This window comes from Aspergillus fijiensis, assembly GCF_003184825.1.
Source record: "Aspergillus fijiensis CBS 313.89 unplaced genomic scaffold BO72scaffold_16, whole genome shotgun sequence".
Classification (NCBI taxonomy): Eukaryota; Fungi; Ascomycota; class Eurotiomycetes; order Eurotiales; family Aspergillaceae; genus Aspergillus; species Aspergillus fijiensis.
Genome location: NW_024468992.1, coordinates 276,522 through 300,522, shown reverse-complemented (window position 1 = coordinate 300,522; position 24,001 = coordinate 276,522). Strand labels below are relative to the sequence as shown.

Sequence of the window (24,001 nt, the reverse complement as noted above, 5' to 3'; positions counted from 1 at the left end):
CTGCCAGTCATAGTCCTCGACTTTCTAAGCGGTGAGGTAGACTGCAATGACGTTTGGTTCAAAGGCGGTCAGCAATGCCTCGCCCTCTTCCATCTGGAAACTTAATAAAACATTCCCACCCTCTTTTCAGTTTCATCATACCCAATTGTCCACTCGTTAACGGAATCTTTTGATGTGCGAGCGGGTGTAACTTTCCATGTCCGATGATGATGGCATACGGCAGGCAATCTTGCAACGAACGCTCCAAGAGGTAGCACAAGAGGAAAGCGAGAATGAGGCAAATCCGTGCGTCATCTGCCTCGAACCGGTCTCCGAAACCGCCATTGCGGTGCCCTGCAAGCATGCGAACTTCGACTTTCTGTGTCTGGTGAGCTGGCTGGAGCAGCGTCGGAACTGTCCGCTCTGTATGTACTCTCACGTATCCGAGAATTCGACTTCTGTCAAGTCTGCAAATCTGCGAAGGGTCAGGGTCTTCAGCTGACGCCAAGTTGAAGGCAAGAGCGACGTCTCCGCAGTCAGATACAACCTCGACAGCCCCCAAGGAACCAAGATCTATCACCTTCCACCTACCCCGCCAGCTAACGCCATTACATCCTCATCCCATCCACCCGCACCACCCATCCACCATCACCCATCCCGTCGCCCGCGCCGCGCTCGAAGCCCCACGAATCGACCACCACTCCAAGCCCAACCGAGCGACGACCCCCTCCGCCGACGCCAACACATCTACCGCCACCAACTCTACTCCCTGCGCGTCGGCTCCAACCGTCTCTCCCAATACCGCGAGCTCACGCCCGACCGCTTCAACCGCGAGGAGGAGCTTGTCTCGCGCGCGCGCAAATGGATCCGGCGCGAACTCAAAGTATTCGCCTTTCTCAACCCCTCGTCCGAGCTCTCCGCCGCGGAACACGACGAGGGGATCGGTAGGGGTGCTAGTGAATTGCGCTCGACGGCGCAGCGACAGCAGTCCGCACCCCCACGGGCGGGTCAACAACGACTGGAGAACCGCCGCGGCAATAATGCCGAGTTTCTTCTCGAGTACATCATCGCGATACTCCGCACGGTCGATATCAAGGGCAGCGCGGGTCAGGCGGAGGAGCTTCTCCGGGATTTTTTGGGAAGGGAGAATGCGCGGTTGTTTCTGCATGAGCTGCAGGCTTGGCTGCGGAGTCCGTATACCTCGCTGGAGGATTGGGATCGGCATGTGCAGTATGAGGATGTGTCGCGACGGGAGGGAGCTTCGTCTGCGCAGGCGCGGGCCGAGGGCTCCTCGGCGTCGACGCCGGTTTATCGGGGTGGGACTTCACATCATTATCGGGGAAGTGGGAGAGGAAGAGGAAGAGGGAGGGGGCGAGTGGCTAAGCCGGCGCATTCACGGAGGCAGCCGTATCAGCGCGAAAGCCAGGAGGAACAAGCCAGGAGGGTACAGTACGCTCGGGAGCGTTATATACCAGACTAAGATATAGAAGGCTGTATTGTATATCTTGCTGCGCTGCTCGCAGCTAGGAATTATCTTGCATACTATACTATGAATGATTGATGCATGCTATAGACAAATGTATGATTTATAATACTGGTATCTTGGATGATGCAAACGAGAAGAATACGCTATTAGGTTTCATGGCTCGTGATGTTTAGGCTCTGGTATTCAACGTCGCCTGCCGAAGCGCCCGCCGCCCCGTCCCTTAAAGTTCTTGTTTCGGATTTTGAGCGACCGGTAGTTGGCGTGCGCTTCCGGATTGACCTTGCGTGCACGCGGCTGTTTGGGCTCGGGGTCCTTTGCCTGCACCTGAGGTCGTACAGGTGGTTTCTCCGGAGTCTCTGTTGCTGGCGGTTTGCCAGCCGCTATGGCCTCCTTCATCTTCTCGGAGAAGCTCTTGCCCTTCTCTCGAGGCTGGAGTCCTTCGTCGTAGTCCGGGTCGAAGTCGGATAGGTCCGGTTCCGACATGGTGTGTAACGAATCGAGGTCGTCGAAGTCAGGAACCTCGATGTGGCTCCGGTCCAGAGGGCCGGGGGCTACGAGCGGCTGGGTTTCGCGGACGGCGGTGACCCCCCCATCAGAGCCATTATCCCTCTCGCCGTCTTCCTCCTCTTCATCCGAAAAAGACGGCAGCTCGGGCGCAGCCTGCCTCGACGTTGAAACCACCGGCTTCATGCGCACCTTGCGGGTAGTCCGCTTCTGGCCCTTTTTCTTCCAGACGGGAGCGCCCTCGTTCTCAGCCGCGGCCTGGCTATCGGCCACCTGCGCCGCGTCCATCATAGCCGCCTGCTCGGCCTCGATTTCTCGAAGAACATCCATATCGTCCTCCAACTGCTCCTCTTCCATGTCCCGCAAGCCCTTCACCAAAGCCGAGAGCCCCTTCCCGACGAACTGGGGTCGTTTCCGCGTGGCCATCGGACTCAATCCCCCCGTGATGTTTGAGGTATCGTACCGTCCCGACGTCGACCGCCGCAGGAACGACGGAGTCTCCGACCCGGGGTCGTTCGGCCCTCCCACTGCCGCCACTGGAGCCCCCTCTGCCGCCGCCGCCGCCGTCCCTTCCGCAGCAGCAGCAGCAGCAGTCCCTTTATTAGACCCATCATCCATCATCGTTGCATACCGCCAGGTAGTCGGAGTAGCAAACAGCGTCGACAGCATCCACTTCTTCCCGGACGAAGTCGGCGTCCTCCCCAGCCTGGAACTGTCATCATCATCCTCACTCTCACCATCATCTTCCGCTTCCTCCGCTTCCTCCGCAATCGTATCCATCGTCTCCCTCTTCTGTTTCAGAGATTTCCTCCGCCTCGACGGCGTCCGCACACTCGCCTCCTTCAAACCAGCAATCCTCGTCGCCGACGGCGTCGCCGTACTCCCACCGGACTCCGACAGCAGATCAAAAAGCCCCAGCGCCTTGCCATCGCGCTGCGGCGTCGGCCCGATCGCCGCCTTCAGCGGCGACAGGTGCGTGCTCGGGCTGAACAGCCGCCGCAACACCGACGGCGAGTCGTACGGGTCGACCTCCGCCGGATGAGAGGTTGATTTTCTGGATGGCGTCTCAAAGGCCCCGGCTCCGGTCCCGGCCCCGGTTCCGGCCCCGCTTTTGTCTGTCTTCTTCCGTGGGGTGGTGAGGTTATCCGAAGACCCATGCGGGGAGGTGTGTTTCCGTTTCCTTTTGTGGTGTCGTGCGTTGTCCTCTGTTGTTCTGGAAATGCTGGTTGAGGATGATGTTTCGAGGGCTTTGAGCCGGGAGTATTCTTTGTATTTGGCGGCTGTATGCAAAAAGGGGTGGGCGTTAGCTGAGGGGCAAGATTTTATTGTTCTGGGGAAGGGGGAGGGGAATAGGCGCTTACATATTTCAGGTACCTTCTTGATATCACTTCGATCGGCTTTTCTGCCTCCGTTGGCGTCGGCGAATGCTCGTTCCCATTCTTTGAGCTCCGCGCGGAGGGTGGTGGAGGAGGGGTCTGCTGAGGATGGTGGTATGGTGGTGGCCATTATTGCATGTTGAGGATCTATAGTGCCGTGATCTAGGAGGATGAAGTGGCTGTCAAGGTTTGTGTCTGAGGAGAAGGGATTGCGAAGGCGTGGTGGTGGTGGTGGTCCGGCTGTTGGACCCGTCGCGTTCGCGAAAATCGATTAACGCGGGTTTTGTGCAGGGCGGGCTGACGTAGCGTGTCTTGGTCCCCGGCTTTCACTTCCACGTAGTACTCCGTAAATGTTTATGGATCGAAGTCTATTTCGTTTTACTGCACCGTACCTGAGATTCAATTATTTTTATGAATTTGTTGGGTATTAGCTAAGTATACAGATTTAATCATGATCACTGAGAAAAATATCTATCACCAACTCGTCAACCCACGACATCGATCGAACCCACCCCGTAACTGGGAGTCAGGATGCACCACCTTTCCCTGCAGAAGCGTGTACTTGACGATGCCCTCGCAGTGCTCCGGGCGGATCCGGGCCAGCCAGATCATCTGCTCCTGCGCCTTCCGGTAAACCAGTACATTCGCCGAGAACTTGTGGCCGCCGACATGCGAGACGAAGAAGATACCCACGCCGCCGGGCCGCTCGTCGGTCGCGTCGCGATACAGCCCCAGCGGCCGCAGGTGTCGCTCCAGCTCCTTCTTGATCAGCGGAGCGGTGATCCCGCAGCGCGCGTCGCGCCGTCGGTGGGAGCAGAGCAAGACCACGTAATCGTACTGGCATGGTCGCGGGGCCAGTCGCGATGCGGGATCGTGGGCCACGAGGCCTTTGTTGGAGAGCGGGGCGTCGATGTATCGGTCTACGACCTCGCGTACGTCGGCTTTGTGCACGGAGTCGAGGAAGGTGAAGGAGGGGAGGAGGAGGATCGTTGTCCCGTTGTTGTTGTCGTGTTCTTCCTCGTGGTGGTGGGCTTGAAGATTCGAGGCTGAGACCATCATGCGCTAGGTTTCTCCCCGTCAGCGATCATTCATTCTCACTCAGCGGACCTGGCTTATGCTGAACACCGGATCTGAACATACCCCGTGTTTTGACTGGTTGGAGGAAGCGTCAAATGCCTCCATGAGTGATCCCTTCTCGTTCTCGACATGTTCGGTCCAGTCCGACTTCCCTGTCGCGACTAAGACGTGCGTGTGGAATTCTTTGATGTGTCCGTACAGCGGCCGGGAGGTCTCGACCTTCACCTTCGAAGGGAATTGTACCGTGCAGTCGGCGCAGTCTTGCTTGCAGTCGGGCCCGTCTTGCGTGGGATCCACGCTGGGGAAGATGTAGTGGTCGTTGCGGATCAGGCCGCCGCGCGATAGAAGGGACCGGAGCATCGTAGCTGGGTTTGTTTGCGACGCTTTGTTTTTTGAGAGAATGGTGGCTTTCCCGGCACACTTATCTTCGCAGAGAAAGGGTATATCGTACGATGATCGATTGAGCTGCTCGGACACGAGAGAAGAAAATAAAACCAATCTGACAGCCATTTTTCATGGTGGATTGAATTCTAGCTTTCCCTATATACTCCGTTGAACTCGGAGACGGACTATCGCAAAGTATCATCTCCGAGGCTTATCCCCGAGGGAGTTAATCCAAATAGGCAACCATGATTGTTCTCAGGGCTTTATTCTGTCGAAGCGTGGAATTTAACTTCGAGTAAGGTATGTCTCGGAGACAATGACGGCGACCTGTCAAACGGTAGGCTGCAGCTACACGTCTACTGTCATTGTCATTGCCATAATGTGTTAGTTTGAGTCGTGGACCACATACAGTACGGTAACTTAGCTTCCTCCGGCGAACTATAGTTGACTCACTTGACTGGCTGCAGACGATTGAAGCAAAGCGTTGCTTAGTTATTGGCACTGCAGTGCGGCCACTGGTCAATTTCGAGTCTCCGGCTCCATAACTCTATCGCACTCAATTGAGCCGAGAACCATAAATACTGAGTACCCAAAGATTAGACCCGTTGACAATGCAATGCATTCAATTGCACCAGCCCCTCGCCCCTCTTCGTGGCAGTGGGACTCTGGCCCGTGTTTCCAATTGCTTGCCTGCCTGCAGCTCTGGACCCTTCAATCCTTCTCATCACTAAACCCCATTAGGCAAATCCTGGTTGTTCATCCCCCAGTCTGGTTAAATTGCTGCGAATGTTCTGGCGAATGTCTGAGAGAATGCGAATGAAACAATCAATCAACAATCACGGAAGAGCCGACCGTAGGTTTAAGCGAAGTTATGTGCGTGCGAGGTAAAACCAAGCCGGAGGAAATTGGCGGCTGCGCCTTTTTTACTGGGTTATCGTTCCCTACTGGCTACTCGGCGAAACTGCCAACGGATCTTTTGTGGAAGTGAAAGAAGACGAAAGACAATCGATTGTGCAGTTGTGCCACACATAACGATTGAGAAACTGTTCGGAGCAAGAAACTAAGAATTGTCTCTGCCTACACATCGGCGATTGTTCTTGTTCTTGGAAAGGTGTGAAACCAGGCCCACCGGGTCAGGTTGCCCCATTTGGTGGATATGGCCGGCAGTGCCAAACACGTAAGCCACCATCCACCAATCTCACTCGCTCTGTCTGCGGTCCTCCACCCCATTCCCACCGCGGACCCCCCCATCTGCCCCCAATACATTTTGGCGGTGGTGCGCATACCTACCTCCGCTTCTCACTTCCCTCTCATCCTTTTACCACTGCGCATCCACCCCCTCTTCTCTCCAATGATGGCTGACGTTCAGTTGAAATTGGCAGCTTCGGCTCCAAATTCTCAACCAGAACAACAGCAGCAGCAGCAACAACAACAGCAACAACAGCAACAGCAACAGCAACAGCATCGAGTGCGCAAGCGACGCCGACGGACAATGGCGTGTATGCAGTGCCGCAGCAGAAAGCTCCGTTGCGACCGTGAATATCCCGTATGCGGACGTTGTCAAAAGAGCAAAACCCCAACCCGATGCACCTACGAGGATGGATTTCTCTGGCAGCAACCCAATACAGTTGCTTCGCCCGTTTTCTCCGAGAGAGGTCCCACAGCCACGACACAAATGGCCCAGACTGATCGGGCGACTGCCCACCCTACCCCGGACTCGGGGATAAGTAGTTTGCCGACTCGGCCTCAACCATCCTCCAGGGACTCACGTCCCGGCGAGGAGAGACGCGATAAGTTTCTAGAAACCGTTCTCGGCGCCCCCAAGGCCGCCGTCAACCAAGAACCTTATGCAAATACCAGCCTGCTGCATCGGCCGCGACAGGTCTTCGAGCCTCACCAGGACACCCAGCCGCACCCCGCCGAGGACGACGAAGATCTGGCCTCGCCGACGCAGCAGCTGGATATCTCCCCGCGGATCATGATGCGAGGGCGAGAGACCAAGACTCGTTACAATGGCTCGGGCATATTTGCCAATCTGATAGCTCAGGTATGCCATCCACCAACCCACGTCCGAGGGACAAACAATCCTACGATCTGATTGGCCCTGCCACGAGTCACTTGATGTTGATTGCATGCTTTAGTTCCCCGACCTCAGGGCCTTTGCCGAAGAGATCAGGGTTGCCAGCCCGCATCTCTCGGCCTTGCGACCGGATCTCATCAGAGTCAAAAAGGGTCTCTGGAAGCGGAAACCTTTGAATGAGCCCTTCCCCATGCCCACCATGCAGTCACTAATCACCATGCTTCCAGCTCGCGCAGTCGTCGACGAGTTGGTCTACTTGTATTGCATCTATATCGAGTCCACCCATCGCATCCTGCACATGCCCTCGTTCTTCGAGGAGCTGGAGCAGTTCTGGGCACAGCGGGAAAGCCCCGACATGACCTCGACCGTCTTTGTGGTTCAACTGCTCTTGGTGCTGGCTTGTGCGTGGAATCTCGCGGACCTCAATACTCTTCAAATGAAGAATGAGGCGCCCCTTACCTGCTATACTGCCATTGAATGGATTCTCCACGCAGAGAAGTGGATCGAAAATGCCAACTTCAAGCGACCCGAGCTCGCTACTCTCCGTCTGCAGACTCTGCTCATCATTGCTCTGAATATCCATGGCATGAAACGCAGTCAGGCATGGCTTGCCACCGGGACTCTCGTCAAGCGGGCTATGATGGCGGGGTACCACCGCGACCCAAGTCGATATACAAAGATTTCCGCGTTCAGCATGGAGATGCGCCGACGAATGTGGGCTACCATCGTGGAACTCGACCTCCAGATTTCCCTCGAACGAGGCATGCCCCCTTCGGTGCAAGAGGACGACTATGATACCTTCCCATCGTTGAATATCGATGATACGGAAATCAACGACGATAGCACCGAGCTTCCGGACGAAAAGCCGCTGGATGTAATGACAGACTCGTCATTCCAGGCGGTGCTGACACAATCTCTTCCTTTGCGGCTGAAGGCCTGTGCCTTGATGCACTCTCCTCGGATCAGCTGCCGGTACGAAGAGATTATGCGTCTGGATTGGGAATTGAATCGTCATCTTTCCAAGATCCCCGCATGGCCCACATCTGAAGTTGATGACTTCCATCGCACCCCGGAGCGCGTGATCTTGATGAGGGCTCTTCTGAAGAACAAGATCGGCCACTCGCTTTTGTCTATCCACACCCCGTTTGCCATTGAAGCCCCCAGAGAGGCTCTTTTCGCACCGTCAGCTCGGTCCCGCCTCGAAGTGGCGTCGATGATTCTTTCCACGCAGCGCCAGCTCCGTGAGAGGTCGGCCCAGCTGTCACTTTGCAATATGGGAGAATGGACCGTGCAGGCTTACTGCACCATATGCCAGCTCCTTCATGAGAAGGACAACAAATCCGGTCAGTCAATTATGCCTTCTGCGCTGTTCGTGGATGGTACTGATTTTAAGGGCAGCTACTTCTCTCACTCGTACCCTCCCTGGGCTCCCCGAGTCATTAATCTCCCTGGTGGAGACCGCCTTGACCTGCCTCGAATCCCGCCTCCTTCTTGTGGTGAAGGGAGCGAAAGAATACTTCTTCATGTCGACAATTCTGGCGCTGGTGAAAGCCACTCTCTGGCCAAGCCAGTCCCATGTTTACAAGCAAGAAGTGGTGGAGCGTGTGATACTATTCGCGCAGACACTCTTCACCCGACATGCCAACTGCGCTCATCTGGGAGACTGGGGCATGGGCAGTTTCAAGACCAACCAGGTAAGCGACCGAGTCTCTCTTATACCGCAGCTCATCCTGACGATTCCAGGTTCCGAGTTTGAACGCCGGCCCTGGGATGGCGCCGCCCTTTGTTCCAGACGTAGCTGTAGGGCAGCCGGGGACCTTTGGCATGGTGGTTAGTTCGATCTACCTTTTCTCTCTCTCATCTCGCTAACAATCTGTCTAGCCCGCTGTAGACCCGTTTCTCGACTCCTTTGACTGGGCCGACTTGACGGGCATAACGTTCTAGCCATGATGTAAGAGTAGATAAATCATGCCCACCACCTTCCCTTATTACCTAATGCCCTATCACGACGATGATGGTTTGCACTGTACAAATACTCATACAATCGATCACCTGTATCATCTGAATGCTCTTCTGATTGCCTTAGTCAGACGGTGAAGATCGTCGTGGCGGTGACGCCATGCGATCGGCTTGAGCGACGATCCACGGCATCGCATCGATGTCACTGAATAGTCATGCACCCACATCTGGGCTCACTTCGCTCCCAGCCTGGTTTTGTTTTCATTGTCAACGGTGCGCAATCATCAATCAGCCTTATCAAGGAGAGATCCTGAGCCACTGAATATTGCAACCGATAGCCCACAAGATGTGGTTTATGCAGGGATGATGCAAGAACGGAACGAACACCTTGGGGGTTTGGGGGTGGTGGGGTTGTTGATCATCTTGCGAAAGGCAGTAAGTGATTGATTCTGTACGTCAGTTGAGGTCCCTTGCTTGGGGCATTGAGTGACGTCCTTGACGTAGACCTGCATTGAGTGCCAGTCAGTGGTGTGATTGCTTGACGATGCAAATCCAATGTCTCTGCAGCAATGGCTGTACTGCATGATGCGGAGCCAAGTTACAGTGTGTCTTTCCAGGGTCAACACTGGATGCCATGTATGTACTACTTGTATAACGAATCTCATATAATACAGTACACAGAGTACCTTAAAGCTTAGAAGATACAAAAATAGCAGGCCAATAAGTGATCTAGAATGCGGCACAGTTTCATTGACGTACTCGAGTATACAGTAGGTATCTGAGCCCCTGAGTGGTAATTACCTTAGTTACCAGCAAATCTCCGTTGTCGCAGGGCGGGAGATAAGAGATAGGGTGCCTGCAGTACAGTACAGTACAGTCCATTAATTACAGGGCCCTCCAGTAGGTGATGCAGACTGTTTACCTATTCTGGGGTCTACTCTCAATGACTGCTTGTCTACACCACACTTTCATCACTGCATCCATCTCTAGGCACCAGCTTTTATTTGTTCTCCCCCGTGGATTTTGGCCCACTTTGCCTACCTGGTATCTAGGGTCTGGTCTAGACTATTTCAGTCGCCGGCGCTCAGCCCTGTTTCTACCATTTAGTCTGCTGTGTCCCGTATCCAATGAAGAAGATGGCTGTCGCCAAAGCGGCCCATTGAGGCTGTCCCGCAGTCTTCACAGCCATTGCACACCCATTGAACCTACATTCGGCCAGTTCGAACTAGCATATATTAGTGTAATCCACTGATAGGCTCTGGCTCACTCTGATTCTCATCTTAAATTGACACCCCTTCCCCCCAGTGCGCGGTCCGATTTATCGCACATCACATGCGAAACAGACGGCGTCAATGCATCTTCTCACCCTCCTGACTGGGATCATCCTCCTCCACGCGGTCAATGGCAGCCCCCAGCCCAGCAGCGCCCCGGCACCGACCGGGTCCTCGTCCTTCTCCAAGACGACTAAATACCCTCTCCCCAACTTAGGGAATGTGGCCGTCCACGACCCCAACATCCTCCGCCACGACGGGGCCTACTGGCTCTTCAAGGGCGGAGTCCACCTCCCCATGTACAAGGCCCAGTCCCTGGACGGACCCTGGACGCAGCTCGGCACCGTCCTCGACGGACCCAGCGAGATCCAGAAACAGAACCGCAGCCGCCCATGGGCGCCCACCGCCGTCGAGTGGAACAACACCTTCTACTGCTTCTACTCGATTAGCAAAGCCGGCAGTCGCAACAGCGCCATCGGGGTGGCGACCGCCACCCAGTTAGATCCTGGCCGCTGGTCGGACCACGGGGCCGTCATCAACACGGGCCAGGGTAACGGGTCGGAGAGCTACCCATACACCGTCTCGAACGCCATCGACCCGGCCTTCACCAAGGACCAGGCCACGGGCCAGCCGTACCTGCTGTATGGGAGCTACTGGCATGGGATCTACCTAGTGCCGCTGACCGCGGACTTGCTCTCGGTCACGGAGCCGGAGCGCCAGAATGCGACGACGAATCTGATTTACGTGCCCGATGAGAAGGTGAAGCCGGTCGAGGGGTCGTTTATGAGCTACAGAGAGCCATATTACTATGTTTGGTTCAGTCATGGCAAGTGCTGTGGATTCCAGAATGGGTTTCCTGCTGTGGGGAAGGAGTAGGTTTTAACCTGAAATTTGTGCAATGGACGGGGCTGTGTTTCTGACTGTGCGTGTAACAGGTATAGCATCCGGGTCGGACGGTCGAAGGATGTCCAGGGGCCGTTTGTGGATAAGGATGGACGGCAGTTGACAGACGGAGGCGGGACGGTGGTCTATGGCTCGAACCATGGGACCGTGTATGCTCCTGGGGGTGTTGGGGTTCTGTCTGCTGCCGATGGAGATTCCGATGTTCTGTACTATCATTACCGTGGGTTGGCTCTCGTCGGTTTGGCCGGATGTCTTGCTGACTTGACCCTAGTCAATACCTCGATTGGGTTCAAGGATACCGTGAGTAGATAGATCTACCGTGAGGGGAGATTTCTGGTTGACTCCGACTCTAGGACGCGCAGTTGGGATGGAATTACCTCGACTACCAAGACGGGTGGCCAGTCACTGTTTCTGGGTATGTATCTCGATCTGCTCATTCTGACCCCGCTGACGGCGATTTGCAGCGACAACAGCACCGGAACGAGCGAAAGCAGCGGAGCCGTGTTTGGACCTGATTATACGCTTCATGCGTTCTCATTCCTTGGTATGTCCCCATTCCCCTTTCCATGCATTATACTAATAATGAGTTTAGTCATTTGGGGATACCTCCGGCTACACAGTTGAAGCCCTGCTGTCCGCCTCGAGGAATTTGCATCTCACCCACATTAACGAGACGACGATATGACACGATAATTTTTATTAGAGTTGAGGCCTGGCGTCTCATCAGCGCTATACAGCACGTTATTTACTGGAGTCGGACTTACTGTACAAACCCGACTAATGCTACCACCTGTATAAAGCCATCTCACGGATCCCACGCCATCCACATTCAACACCTGCCCCGTGGTATTCGAGCTAGCATCACTCAACAAGGACACCACCGACTCCGCAGTACATGGTGACGCGCAGCTGCCGGTCCCAATCGTCGGAGTCGGAGAGGTCAGCGCGCCCACGCCGTGCTGCCGGCCATATTGGCCGCGCCGTCTAGGCGGCCGAAATGCGTAACCGTCTGATGGATCCAGGCGTCGACGGCGGGGCGGTCGGTGATCTCGAGAGGGTTGGTGAGGATTCTCCCTTCCTGGGTCCGGGCGGTTAGGATTGCGAGACGGCGAGGCCGATGCCTGCCAGGCCGGGTATGGCGTGGATTATATCGGGGAAGGTCATGCGGTTGTCGACTCGGTGTATGATGTCGGAAGTGAAAGTAGGGACTGACTGTACAGTGTATATATAGACCGGATAGATGAATGGATAAAGACGAGGACATGTGTAGTATGAATACCCCGCTTTCCGTCTATTTAGCCATTTTGCCGTGGCTGCACGACAGTAGGTCAATCATAGGGGTTGTTCTGGTTACTGGGGTGTGTACCCGGGTGTGTTAGCTGGACCATGCAACTCTTGTATACTACTGACTAACTATACTCGGCTTCAACAACACCACCAACTTATCTGCCCAAATCCCTCTCCGACCAAGGTACCACAACCAACCCCAATACCTCAAACCTCAACACTCAATCCCCCGACCCCCCTTCACAAAAAACCTCACCTCCTCCACTCCCCCGGCTCTCCCCTCCTCCTCGAAAACACACCAATCCACCACCCCCTCCGCATCCCACCCAAAACTCACCCTTCCACCCCCCCTCACCCTCCCCCCCTTCACCTCCCCATTGCCCCAAGCCTCAGGAATCGCCGGCCCCAACACCACCTCCTGCACCACCTTCCCCCCCGCCCCCCCATTATTTTCCAGTTCCCAACGCGCATAACTAAGATCTCGATCCCTCACCAGAAACTCCAGCACGGCGCCCACGACCCCGAAATTCGCATCCGCCTGGAACGGCACACTGCCCCCGTAGAGACTCAGCCCATTCGGCCCGAAATTCTCCTGGATGGCGAGGGTCAGCTCCGCGTACGCGTTGGCGGTATCGTTGAGGTTGGCCCAGCACGCGCTGCGCCAGACTTTCGCCCACCCCGTGTTCTGGTCTTCCGTGCCGTTGCCGCGGGAGATCAGGGTCGTAGTGACGGCGGCGGTGACGGTGGTGTTACGGCCGTAGGGGCTGGAGATGGAGGAGCCGGGGTACCAGCCGTAGAGGTTGGAGAGGTGGCGGTGCGTGTCGTCGGGGGTGTCGAGGTCGAGTTTCCATTCTTGGATTTGGTTCCATGAGCCTATTATCAGGCCGGGGGAGAGGTTGGGGAGGGTTTTGGAGAGGGTTGTGGGGAGGGCGTTGTTGGTGGTCTTTTTGGAGGGGGTGGTGAGGAGGTGGGTGAAGAGTTCGGTGAGGAGTTGGTGGTAGTGCGTGCAGCCGAATGTCTATATTCATCGGGTTGGTTAGGGGGAGGCTGATGGTTGGGGGGATTTGGGGTATGGGGGCATACGGTTGGACCATGTTCAGGCGAGTTACACGGGTTGACGACCAAGGTGCCGTCGTGGAAGTATTCGTCTTCCACCAGCTGCGACAGCCAGAACTCGGCCACCCCGGCCAATATCGGATACCCCGTCTCCTCGTACCAGGCCGAATCCTGCGTGTAGTCGAAGTGGTCCCACACGTGGTGGGCGAGCCAGGCGTTCGAGACGGGGTAGTTGGCCCATTGCGCGTCGTTTTTCATGCTGCACAGGATTAGCTTCTTGGGTATGCTGTGAGGATGCAAACAGAAAAGACTCACGCTGTATGCCCAAAAGTGTTCATCTCGTCGTGCGTCACCCACCCGGAGCTGGCCCCGTATAACAGCTCCGCCGTCTCCGCCCCTCGCGGCATCCACGTCTCCGTGATGTATCGCCACAGCGGCTCCGTCAACTCCCCCAGACCCGTCTGCTCGACAGCCCAGTGCGCCATCTGCAGGTTGATGTTGGCGTGGTAGTCGCCGCTCCACGCGGGGGAGTAGGACTCCGTCCACAGCCCTTGCAGGTTGGGCGGCAGACTTCCTGGCCGCGAGGAGGAGATGAAGAGGTATCGACCGTAGTCGAATAGCAGGTTCTCGACGAACGGATCCCCGGGCAGCGTATACGAGTCAATTAGCTCCGTGGTCGGCTTGCTGGAGGAGTTGTTCGGGTCTGGCAGGGTGAGCTCGAAGGTACCCGAGAGTGCTTGGAAGTCCTTCAGGTGCGCTGATTTCAATTGCGCGTACGGCTTTTTAGCGGCGCTTGTCGCGGTCTGCAGCACTTGCTGGTAGGGGTCTTGCCCTCGGAATGAGAATCCAGCCGCAGCGTTGCCCTTGGCCGCATCGTAGTTGGTCCCGGCGGCGAAGATGAGGAATACCTCACGTTGACCTTTGGGAACGTTGACGGTGGCGTTGTTCCGTGAGCAGTAGTTGCTCGAGGTTTTCGCTCCGGGGACAACTACCGTCGCTCGGGCATTGTAGATCATGCCAATGGTAGGCGCGGTGACGCCGTACAGACTTATGCTATTCCCCTGGCAGGTTACATTCGGGGTTGGAGACGAGAGCTGATTCTCCAGCCCGAAAGTGATTGTCGGCAAGGATCGGTTGGATGCTAGTCGATAGACGCAGACTTGATCCGGATACGAACAGAATGCTTCTCTGCATACCGCCAGTCAGCCCTCTCTCAAACTTTTAGGAAGGAGAGTACGCGCGTACCTAGTGATGTCGACATTGCCAGTCTTGAACTGATCCAGGTAAACGCCAGACTCCAAGTCGAGGCTACGCCGGTAGTTGGACACAGCCCCCAACTCTCCCAGATCGATGGTTAAATTGCCCAAAACCTGGTAGGAGCCGTAGTCCGGGAATTCTCCATACAGAGCAGTCACATTGCCGGTTCCGTTCTGGAAGATCCATTCCCTGATCCCGGGCAAAGCGTCGGCTTTGGAGACGTTCGGATTACCACCGGTATAGGCCTTGAATAGAACGTTGGTTCGTGCTAAGTTGGGCTTTTTTAATCAGGTCTGAGAGCACGCACCGGGTTTTCGAAAGGGCCCCCGCGCCACAGAGAATCCACGTTCAGATTGACAATCTCCTTGCCTGGAAGGCCAATGGGCATTGCTATCGAGCAGATTAATCTTCACGTCAGGTCAGGTGCGATGAACAACAGACATACCTCCTAACCGTCCATTGCCCAGAGGAAAGGCTGTAGTGATGATACTACTGTAGTTGCCCGGAGAATCAGACCACAATGACTTGGCTGCCACCAGAGGCAGCACCAACAAACCGGAAGCGACCGTCGAACGCATTGTTTGCTGCAGCAGAACTCAAGAACCCGAGAACCCCGAGTGCGGATGAGGGGAAGGGTCAATTAATATCCCACGTTCAATTCAGCCGTGATGCGTCGACATCATCATCATCCTGTGGCATCCGCGGGGGATCGGACCATTCGATTCTGCGGGAAAACTAGATTAGATGCCGGCTGCAGGAGACGACCGAGAGGGGTCAGACAGTGTCATTGGAGGAGTTATCGGTGAGAAATGAATTGACCTGCAGATCGGCGCAATTGTGGCGCAGTGCTAAGCTGCTAATTTTGTGCTAAACTTGTTAACTTGCTTGCTTTTTGCCGGATTTTGGCGCGACTCCGCATTTGCTTTGTTTGCTGGCAATAAAGATCCAGGGTGGTCAGATCGGTCTATTGGTAACGGCTGATACTGCTATCGACTACTGTCTGTAAACCCATGACATGTTCCAATTACAGCCTGCTTCCCGCTGCAGTCGTATTGGCCTTTTTCCACATTTCGATCCGGCGCTCGTGGCCTGCGTTGAACAGGTCGACCCAGGATTGCTCAAACGGGGGCAGTCTACGCCCCGGCTCGCCCTCGTTCGGCTCGCCTGCCAGCTGGCGGAGTTGCTCAAAGTATTCCTCGAACTCGGGATTTATCATCAAGAAGCCCGGCCCATCGCCCTTCTTTGCAATCCGATCCTGCTCCCATTTCTGTCGCTCTTCGTGCGGCGGTAGTTGAGCCTTGCCTGCCAGCACCCGCGCTGCTGCCACAGCTTGCCATTCGAAGATCTTGAAAGTCAATCCGGCGCCAACCTATTGCCGTCAGCAGAATTCGCCCAGACTCCTGGAGAGGTACATACGCCTCCAATAAACATTAAAGTCGGATCCTGCCGATGGAAGACGTGGAGGTACACATCAGGGATGCGGTTGTTTCTCATCGGAATATTGGGCAAGAATGGTAATGTCCAGGTAAACCCCGTGCCAAAGATGATATAATCGACGCCTGAGACCGAGGTCCCGTCCTCGAAGTGAACAGTGCGGTCTCCGTCCTCGCAGGAGACATGCGCGATCGGTGGCCGCCGCTCAATCTGAGGATGCTTGAATGCTTCGTCACCAAAGTAGGGATTGTACTTGCCGCGGACAACGGCATAGATGGGTGACTGAGCAGAGCCGATCAGGCTAACAGCAGTGTCTGCCGCAGACACTGAGGCTCCAACCGTGACGACCTTCTGTAGACCATATTCAGCGATACTCCCATTCATCGAACGACAAGCACACTCACCTTGCCTCGAAATTGTTCCGGACCACGATATTGTTTTGTGTGTAAGACATTCTCGGGGTACTTCTCTACGAACTCCTTGAGACCTGGGATGGCCGGTACGTATGGTACTGCGAAATGCCCCGAGGCAACAACAAGGGCATCAAAGGTTTCGCTCCACCAATAGTCAGTTCCTCCAGGCTTGCCCGCTCGTCGGAGGGTCAAAACCCATTGGTCAGACTGAGGATCTTTCACGGCGGATTCTACAGTGGTGTTGTACTCAACCAGATCTTGGTAGCCATTACGATTGAGAAGATCTTCGACATATTGCCGAATCACTGTATGATGGCGGAACGGTGTGTCGGGCCCGTGAAGTCCAATTGACCATTCAGAGCGAACAACTGGGATCGGTTCCAGGGAATACCCCATGGTGGCAGCATCCACATTGGTATGCAGATTGGGGTAGACATGCGAGTCAGTGAAGCGATGTTGCGATGATGTCGGCGTATATTGGGGAAGACTTTCAGGGATCGGAAGCGGGGCATCAGCTATTCTTGCTGAGAGTTTCTCAACATCCAGAGGGACCGCTTTCTCCTCTGGTCGTGCCACCCTGTTCGTAGTGTCAATTTCTCCAAAAGCCATTGAGAAGAATTAAGCAAGCGTACCAGCATCCGCCCGCCTTTTCCTGTCGCTCGAAAACACGAATTCGGTCAAAAGCTTTCTCCTGCGCCAGGGCATCGACAGCAATAGCCCCAGCCGGCCCCGTGCCGATGATTGCAACGCTTTTCACTTGCGGCATTGCGATGTCTTGGTGTAAACCGTAGGTCGTGAATATCTACAGCGCGTACTGGGACGGGTTGAAAAGAACCCAGACAATAACACCCTTTCAAAGAAATCAGTACAGATCAGTAAATGTTCAATGCCCGGGTGGAATGTCGCAAGACAAAGGATGTGGCTAATCATGGCGCCGGATTGCATCAGCGTGGACCACTGATAAGCCCAAGTGACATGGCTGACACATGGCTTATCAGACCCCAGGTCTTCTTGTTGGTTTCAAACTGACCTTATTCTCCGCTTGTTGTCTGCTTCGTGACTGGTGTCTCTGGTGACTGAAACCTACCCACGGTGGCGCCTGTCGGGCAAAAAACCATTCAGTCCCATTTTTTCCATTTCCATTCTGATTGGTCGGTTCCTGGAGAGAACCACGTGTAGGATTTGGTATGCACGTGCAAAGCAATGTGATTGGATGGTAGCCGAATCCGCTCTCGGCTTAATCCCGAGCTGAGATCAGCCACCAGTAGGATAGCCAGTTTGTTCTGCCGGCTCGACAACTGCTCTCGACTTCATCGAGGCAGGAGGAATTGCACATACGCAGTGAAGATCTATCAACATCATGAGATTTGACGTAAGTGTGACACGAGGCTGTGAAGGCTGCGATACGGAGGCGAGACCCTGAAGACGTCGGACCAAGGCTCCGGTTGTTTCAGATATGTGCTCTGGGTCGATTGATGTCACTGAGTCAATCCGCGATCTTCGGGATGCGGTGATTGATGAAACTGTCGTCAAAGACGGCGTGACCGACTCAGGAAGAGCAAGTAGACCTGCATCGCCCCTCATCACACAGCCCTTGCAGACTGATCATTGAGGGAATTGCCATTCCAGGTAGTCTTGACGAACACATCATCCTCAAGGCAATCGCCTCATGCATGGACATGAGATGGTCAGATGCATGTGCTTTTAGCCGAAGGTATGGTTTAATGTCTGTATCTCGCGCAGGGTCAGCACACTCTGCTGGAACTGCCTGGAGCTGTTTGGCAAGACTATGGCGCCATATCACGGCTGCAATGGATCTCGTTCACGAATCGAAACGGGATATTCTAACGAGTGTCGAATACAGTGAGGTTCGACACATTGTGTAGTGATAATCCTTGAACCAGTCGTTGAGGCGTGTTCCAGCCGTCAGGCGGAGGCCGATCGCTTCCTGTAACGACGCGAAACTCATCGAAAGTTTAAGACTCGACGCTCTCCACCAACGCTCAAAATTGGACTCGCTGCATTGCCGACCGTCCATGGAGACAGGGTAGACAGGCCCAAGAAAAGCTAGATCATGACGCTTGGCCAGGAAGCTTGTTGACAGATGACATGCTTGTTCTTCGGTGGAATAGGCAGGAAATGCTGTATTTTCTCCAATTACTTGGTCACAGTCGAACGGTGTAGGTTGGGCCCGTTGTAAACCTAATCTTTGCAGGCCACTAGCGAAACCCAAAAGATTCCCTGTTTCATCTAGAAGATTTCCTTAGTCGGCCATAGATAACCATGATGAGGGAAGCTCCAGGAGTCTGATACTGTATGATGTATATTGAACACGATCTGCTTCTGGCCCATGCAGTTCATGGCCGAGTCCCACTGGCTTTAGCTAGGGGTAGGAGGTAGATACCAACAGGGAGATTTGCGGGTTGTGGAGGATAATTCCACAATCACTGGCATTAGAGGAAAACTCCACGAGAGTCGTATCAAGGAAGGATGATTGCCACCTTGAGAGGGTGGAGTAAGTAGAGATGCGGAGGGACAGCAAAAGGCGGAGGGTGAGGAAAATGACTGCCTCAAGGTCCAGGCAACCATCGGCTCTGATTTCCACCTCCACCTCCACCTCCACCTCCACCAACTCCGCTGTTCTTCCGCTCTGCTTCCGCTCCGGGTCGAAATCCACTGCACTTGTCTCTTTTTTGAGTCTTGACCACTCAATCTCTCACAAACCCACTGGAACAAGAACTCAAGATCGTCGTTCCTGGAATTCCCATGGCTCTGCCCTAGGTGCTAAAATCGGGCCCGTTCGATCGATCTTGTCGGGCCTGAAGTGACTTTATCCACTACCTATAGTTCTACCCACCACTGACCCATCGACTTTGTTCGCCTGAAACACCACGGTGGATGACATGCAACGGTCCGTGATACTTCGCCAGAACCCTTGTCAATTTAAGAGTCTATGACAGTGTCGTGAAACATGAAGCTCTGAAACTCAAGACCCCCTCACCGACACTGATGACATTTTCTGGACTTCCCTACCTCATCCTTTTGTGCAGCCCAAACTCAAGATGCAAATGAGGCGATGACCTAGGTGGCACCATTGGAAAGGAGGAGGACGCGTCGTGCAAGGCGCTGCATTCTCCGGTGCAAGGCAAAAGATCCATGGACGACTGAAGCAGCGATCAAGAGGATGCTGCGAGCTCTGCAATTGATTGGTCGGCGGCTATCTATCTCCGATTCGGAGCTCCACCGACAACCATCGCAGCTCACCTTAATCCAAGGGCTGAATGGAGAGAGTTTGGGGTTGACCCATCCAGGCCGAGAAAATCCCCAAGTTCCTGTAAGTCTCTACGCCTCTGACCGAAGGCCCTGAGCACCCACAGGTTCTGTCGCCAACCCGACTTGTTCTTCATTGGCCAGCAGTGCGATAACGTCTGCGATGGGCGTGCCCTACTTGAGCCCTTGCGTGCTTAGAACAAAACCTCGTTTTTGGGCCTTGCGACCCGTCACGTCATTCTAGCTTCGAACCACCGAAAGAAATCCAGGACTCACCACTGTTTCAAAATAGTGAGATCCGTCTTGCCATCAGGGTCTCTGGCAGACTGTCACGACTTGCGGCCTCGGCATTTCGAAGTCATTGTTCAGCTGCGGGGCGAGACCCATCCGCTCAGACTTCCCTTGATACAATCAGAACGATATCGGCATGTGCATGAAGAAGTCATCGCTGCCAATTGCCGGCTGTAGACCTGGACCGTAGATTCCAGTTGGGGAATACTTGTTTGTTGATCCTTCACTTTCAGCACAGCATGATGTTCCACCGAGATCTATAAAGGATCCTTGAAATCCCCTCCGGTTATGTCTTTTGCTATCAGGCTTCAGTGCTCTCTCGATCGAATCCGGTACTCATTCGCTTCTTCCATTGCCCATCACTTTCGCTTCTACTTTACTTCTTCGCTTTAACCAGCAATCTTTCAGCATGAAGCTTCAGAACGTCGCTCCTCTGTGCCTTGTGGGCTACGCCCTGGCCTTGCCCGCGAACGTCGATAAGAAGAGACAGGATCTCTCCAACCTTCCTCCTATTCCAACTGGGCTTGTGCCATCTGGGCTTATTCCCTCGGGGCTTCCAATCCCTTCGCAGGGTCCAGGATCCGAGCTGCCTACACTCACTGTTCCCTCGGGCTCGCCCGTCGAGAAGCGCCAGGACTTGACCGACCTTCTCCCCTCGAGCATTCCTCTTCCCTCTGGTTTGACGGAGATTCTGTCCCAGCTGGGCATCACCCTTCCTTCGGATATTCCTCTCAAGAAGCGCCAGGACCTGTCGCAGATTTTCCCCTCCGGGGTTCCGATCCCATCCGCAGTGTCCGGTATCCTGTCCGACCTGGGTATTACCCTCCCTTCCGATATTCCTCTCAAGAAGCGTCAGGAACTCGAGTCCCTTCTTCCTTCTGGCACCCTCCCCTCTAGTCTTCCCATCCCTAGCGGGGTGAACGATATCTTGTCCAACCTCGGAATCACTCTACCCTCGGACTTGCCCATCAAGAAGCGTCAGGACCTGTCTAGCATCCTCCCATCGGGCCTTGCGATCCCATCCGGAGTGACCGACATCTTGTCTGACCTGGGTATCACTCTTCCTTCGAACTTGCCTCTGAAGAAGCGCCAGGACTTGGAATCGCTGATTCCCTCCGGCATCCTGCCCTCCGGCCTCCCGATCCCCACTGCAGTCACCGGTATCCTGTCCGACCTGGGTATCTCTAAGCGTGACGACAAGGAGCCCGAGGCCGTGCCCACCGGTGGATCCGCTTCTACCAATGCCACCCAGCCCATCAGCAGCAGCAGCCTTCCCAAGCCCACCGGTATTCCTGTGCAGCCTTCCAGCGGCGGTGTCGTCGAGCCCCTTGTTGACACCTCCAAGTCAGCTCAGAACTCGAGTGAGTCCGCCAGCGGTGGCAGCTCTGCTCAGCCTTCTAGCGCCGGCCCTCAGGCTACTGGCACTCCTCTTGCTCCCTTCCCCGGCTCCCCTGAAATCCCCGCTGCCTCCCCTAGCTCCTCCGCTTCGGTCCGCAGCGCTTTCCCCTTCCGGGCTTGAATGAATGCACCTACGTAGTAGGCTTCACGGTCCCGCAACGGTATCACAACCTACGATGGCTGCAGTCTAAGGGTGATATCCAATATACCGTTTGCATGACTGCACGTTGTATGAATCGAATGGTGGATTCCGGCTGGCCGGCATTTCTTGTTTGTCTACGGCCATGGATTATCTGGTGGAATGGGGTCTGCTTGTATTAGAATATGCTTAGATAGTTTTGGTTTCAATGGAGTCTTTGTTGCGTTATCTAACTAGTCTCTTGTTCCGCAGACCGCTGCTGCAACGATGCTGTACACAAGTGCGCTACACATGATTGTCATCCAGACATCGTTCTTCCAACATCATCTTCAATACCTTCAAGTGTCTCATCTAGGTGATGCTCTTTTGGATCGCCTCTCCATAACGGGGTTTGCCTTTTGTTTGTGGTTCCCCTGTCGTATGTCGCAAGGATATGTTCACAAGGTCGTTTCGTCGTCAAGATCATTCCCATTTCAGTCGCAACTGTTGTGTCATCACATCGACATGACATCGTCCCTCCTCCGATCATCGCCATCGTGACGTTTCACCTCCCCAAAAAAAGTCCCTTCATCTTCAGACTCGAGCAGCCTGCCCCACCCGACCCTGCAACGTAGTGGCCGCCGTCATCAGCCGCTCTGCCTGATTCAACACGACATACCACGCATCCTGATCAAACCGCGGCTCCGCACTCAACGCCTCAACAATCCGTCCAATACTCGCCGCCATCCGCTCCATCTGCTCCACGGCGAACGAGCAGTACATGTCGATCGAAAGATCTTTGTTCAAGTGCGTATCACATCCCCCACTGAAGAACGCCCGATGCAGGGACTGGTAGAACAGGCGGTATCGCTCGATCGTCTCGCTGCTGAGCCCATGCAGCTGCGCAATGCTCGGCAGCTCGCGGAGACAGGTCTCGCACCGGCTCATGCCCTCGAGCAGGTGGATGACGTATTCGATGTCGTCGGCCCGGAACTGTGTCCCTTCGCTGGCGGGGTACGGCCCCCGGAGATGGTTGCGCAGCCGGTCGCTCTTGATCTGCAGGCACATGCAGGACACGGGCTGGCCGCTGCAGAATGCATCCAGGATGAGTTTTGCGTAGTTCGGCTGGCAGTACAGCTCTTTTGGGCTGGCTGCGCAGGTCCAGGCGGAGCTTGCCTGGGCGGCGGTCTCGTCGTGCTTCTTTTCGGAGGGAGATGGAAGAGGAGAGGCCATTTCGGCTTGTGGGTGGTGGGGTTCCATCGCTGAGGCGAGGAAGGCCACGCTGCGGGATTGCAGCTTGGTGATCAAAGCTTTGAGAGCTTTGCGGTTCATCTTGTAGGTTTTTGGAGAGAGGATTGAGGAGCGTGAGAGGAGTGAGGAGCTTGATGTTTTTGCTTGAGGAGCTTGACAATTTGGAGGAGCTTGAAGATTCGCTCGACTCAGTGGTTTTGGTGGTGTTTTGGTTGCGCTCAACTCGTGGTTTTAGTGGTTTTTTGGTTGTGCTCAACTCGGTGATCTTGGGTATGAAGATCTGCTTGACTCTGAGGTTTTTTGGAGGTTGGAGTGAGGTTTTGGTGAGGTTTAGAGAGAATCAAGGGAGTGGTAGGAGAGAAGAAAATTCGACGGGGGCAAGAGAAAGAGAACTACACAGCGTTCCCCCTGAAGTGAGTTGATTGTGAGGTGAACTTGACTCTATACTGACTCTATGCTATTGTCATACCGGAAGTGTTTTCCGTGTAGAAGCATCTGCGGGTAAGGGATCGCGCCCTGCGTTGCAACAGTTGCACTTACGCAGTAACAGTAGCATTATTCCTGAGCAAAAGAAAGCCTAGTATCCATGGATCTGTGTATAAACTTTTCCTATGTCGTCTGTATAGGATAATCGGACACTAGGTGGCCCAAGGAGATGTAGCTGATGCCGCGATATCCATTTCCATTTTACCCTCCCTGGCCACCATTTTTACAACTCTGAAATTCATAAGCAGCCACATCCAGATAGTGCCTTTTACAGGGTTGTAATATAGAGGCAGTCTGCACCTTAAGCAATGTTCCTTCGAGTGTCTGTATTTTTTATAGGTAAGATGATGTATATAAAGCCGAATTACAGCCAGATCTACTTCTGCTTCTAGCAGTGGAGCGCGGAGAGATGTAAAAATCGTGGCCACGGAGGGGTAGTTCAATCTCGATCCAAAGCCCGTGGATCTTGTTGTATTTCAAATTCTTCCTGCCAAAGCTAGCAGGTGAGCAACACACTGGCGGGACGAATCCAAAGATAATATCAAGACTAGAACTAGAATTCTAAATATAGGCCTTGGGGCGTGGGTGGCTGTTTGCTTACTGCGGCCGTTCCAAGGATCATCATGTCTGGGGTGGTACTGGACAATCCATAATAAAAGTTCAAGACATGTTGTGAGAGAGGAACAAGTGCATTGTTTTGTTTGGTTGACAATCTTGGTTG

General features: G+C 54.5%; 9 protein-coding genes across 9 annotated transcripts; 4 read left to right on the top strand and 5 right to left on the bottom strand.

Moving 5' to 3' along the window:
* Nucleotides 1-108: 108 nt before the first annotated feature.
* On the top strand, nucleotides 109-1,546 carry BO72DRAFT_446880 (RING finger domain protein). The gene is made up of 2 exons (XM_040944401.1): nucleotides 109-404; nucleotides 495-1,546. The coding sequence occupies exons 1-2, from the start codon at nucleotides 197-199 to the stop codon at nucleotides 1,457-1,459; spliced, it is 1,173 nt and encodes a 390-aa protein (XP_040802674.1). The 5' UTR covers nucleotides 109-196; the 3' UTR covers nucleotides 1,460-1,546.
* Nucleotides 1,539-3,637, bottom strand: sld2. The gene is made up of 2 exons (XM_040942947.1): nucleotides 3,331-3,637; nucleotides 1,539-3,249 (listed from the first exon to the last, which is right to left on the bottom strand). Exons 1-2 carry the CDS (start codon nucleotides 3,473-3,475, stop codon nucleotides 1,649-1,651), a joined length of 1,746 nt encoding a protein of 581 aa, XP_040802673.1. The 5' UTR covers nucleotides 3,476-3,637; the 3' UTR covers nucleotides 1,539-1,648.
* Nucleotides 3,638-3,819: 182 nt separating this feature from the next.
* On the bottom strand, nucleotides 3,820-4,782 carry BO72DRAFT_374946 (sucrase/ferredoxin-like domain-containing protein; the record flags this gene model as incomplete). The annotated part of the gene is made up of 2 exons (XM_040941158.1): nucleotides 3,820-4,407; nucleotides 4,486-4,782. 2 exons carry the CDS (start codon nucleotides 4,780-4,782, stop codon nucleotides 3,820-3,822), a joined length of 885 nt encoding a protein of 294 aa, XP_040802672.1.
* Nucleotides 4,783-6,160: 1,378 nt separating this feature from the next.
* Nucleotides 6,161-8,830, top strand: BO72DRAFT_375009 (putative C6 transcription factor; the record flags this gene model as incomplete). The annotated part of the gene is made up of 5 exons (XM_040941163.1): nucleotides 6,161-6,853; nucleotides 6,948-8,233; nucleotides 8,280-8,580; nucleotides 8,630-8,716; nucleotides 8,768-8,830. 5 exons carry the CDS (start codon nucleotides 6,161-6,163, stop codon nucleotides 8,828-8,830), a joined length of 2,430 nt encoding a protein of 809 aa, XP_040802671.1.
* A 1,217-nt stretch (nucleotides 8,831-10,047) lies between these two features.
* BO72DRAFT_67504 (endo 1,5-alpha-arabinase) lies at nucleotides 10,048-11,694 on the top strand. The gene is made up of 4 exons (XM_040950604.1): nucleotides 10,048-10,988; nucleotides 11,052-11,434; nucleotides 11,484-11,563; nucleotides 11,612-11,694. Exons 1-2 carry the CDS (start codon nucleotides 10,198-10,200, stop codon nucleotides 11,329-11,331), a joined length of 1,071 nt encoding a protein of 356 aa, XP_040802670.1. The 5' UTR covers nucleotides 10,048-10,197; the 3' UTR covers nucleotides 11,332-11,434; nucleotides 11,484-11,563; nucleotides 11,612-11,694.
* A 265-nt stretch (nucleotides 11,695-11,959) lies between these two features.
* On the bottom strand, nucleotides 11,960-17,232 carry BO72DRAFT_467536 (FAD/NAD(P)-binding domain-containing protein; the record flags this gene model as incomplete). Its single annotated transcript, XM_040946840.1, has 12 exons — nucleotides 11,960-12,140; nucleotides 12,606-12,733; nucleotides 12,800-13,324; nucleotides 13,390-13,621; nucleotides 13,678-14,550; nucleotides 14,608-14,887; nucleotides 15,065-15,143; nucleotides 15,176-15,203; nucleotides 15,648-15,988; nucleotides 16,036-16,404; nucleotides 16,458-17,043; nucleotides 17,099-17,232. The coding sequence occupies 12 exons, from the start codon at nucleotides 17,230-17,232 to the stop codon at nucleotides 11,960-11,962; spliced, it is 3,756 nt and encodes a 1,251-aa protein (XP_040802669.1).
* A 937-nt stretch (nucleotides 17,233-18,169) lies between these two features.
* BO72DRAFT_67636 (uncharacterized protein) lies at nucleotides 18,170-18,958 on the bottom strand. The gene is made up of 2 exons (XM_040950605.1): nucleotides 18,875-18,958; nucleotides 18,170-18,716 (listed from the first exon to the last, which is right to left on the bottom strand). The coding sequence occupies exons 1-2, from the start codon at nucleotides 18,918-18,920 to the stop codon at nucleotides 18,289-18,291; spliced, it is 474 nt and encodes a 157-aa protein (XP_040802668.1). The 5' UTR covers nucleotides 18,921-18,958; the 3' UTR covers nucleotides 18,170-18,288.
* Nucleotides 18,959-20,436: 1,478 nt separating this feature from the next.
* BO72DRAFT_494977 (extracellular proline-rich protein) lies at nucleotides 20,437-21,546 on the top strand (the record flags this gene model as incomplete). The annotated part of the gene is made up of 1 exon (XM_040948512.1): nucleotides 20,437-21,546. The coding sequence occupies one exon, from the start codon at nucleotides 20,437-20,439 to the stop codon at nucleotides 21,544-21,546; it is 1,110 nt and encodes a 369-aa protein (XP_040802667.1).
* A 574-nt stretch (nucleotides 21,547-22,120) lies between these two features.
* BO72DRAFT_67357 (uncharacterized protein) lies at nucleotides 22,121-23,351 on the bottom strand. The gene has a single exon (XM_040950603.1). The coding sequence runs from the start codon at nucleotides 22,873-22,875 to the stop codon at nucleotides 22,138-22,140; it is 738 nt and encodes a 245-aa protein (XP_040802666.1). The 5' UTR covers nucleotides 22,876-23,351; the 3' UTR covers nucleotides 22,121-22,137.
* Between the last annotated feature and the right edge of the window lie 650 nt (nucleotides 23,352-24,001).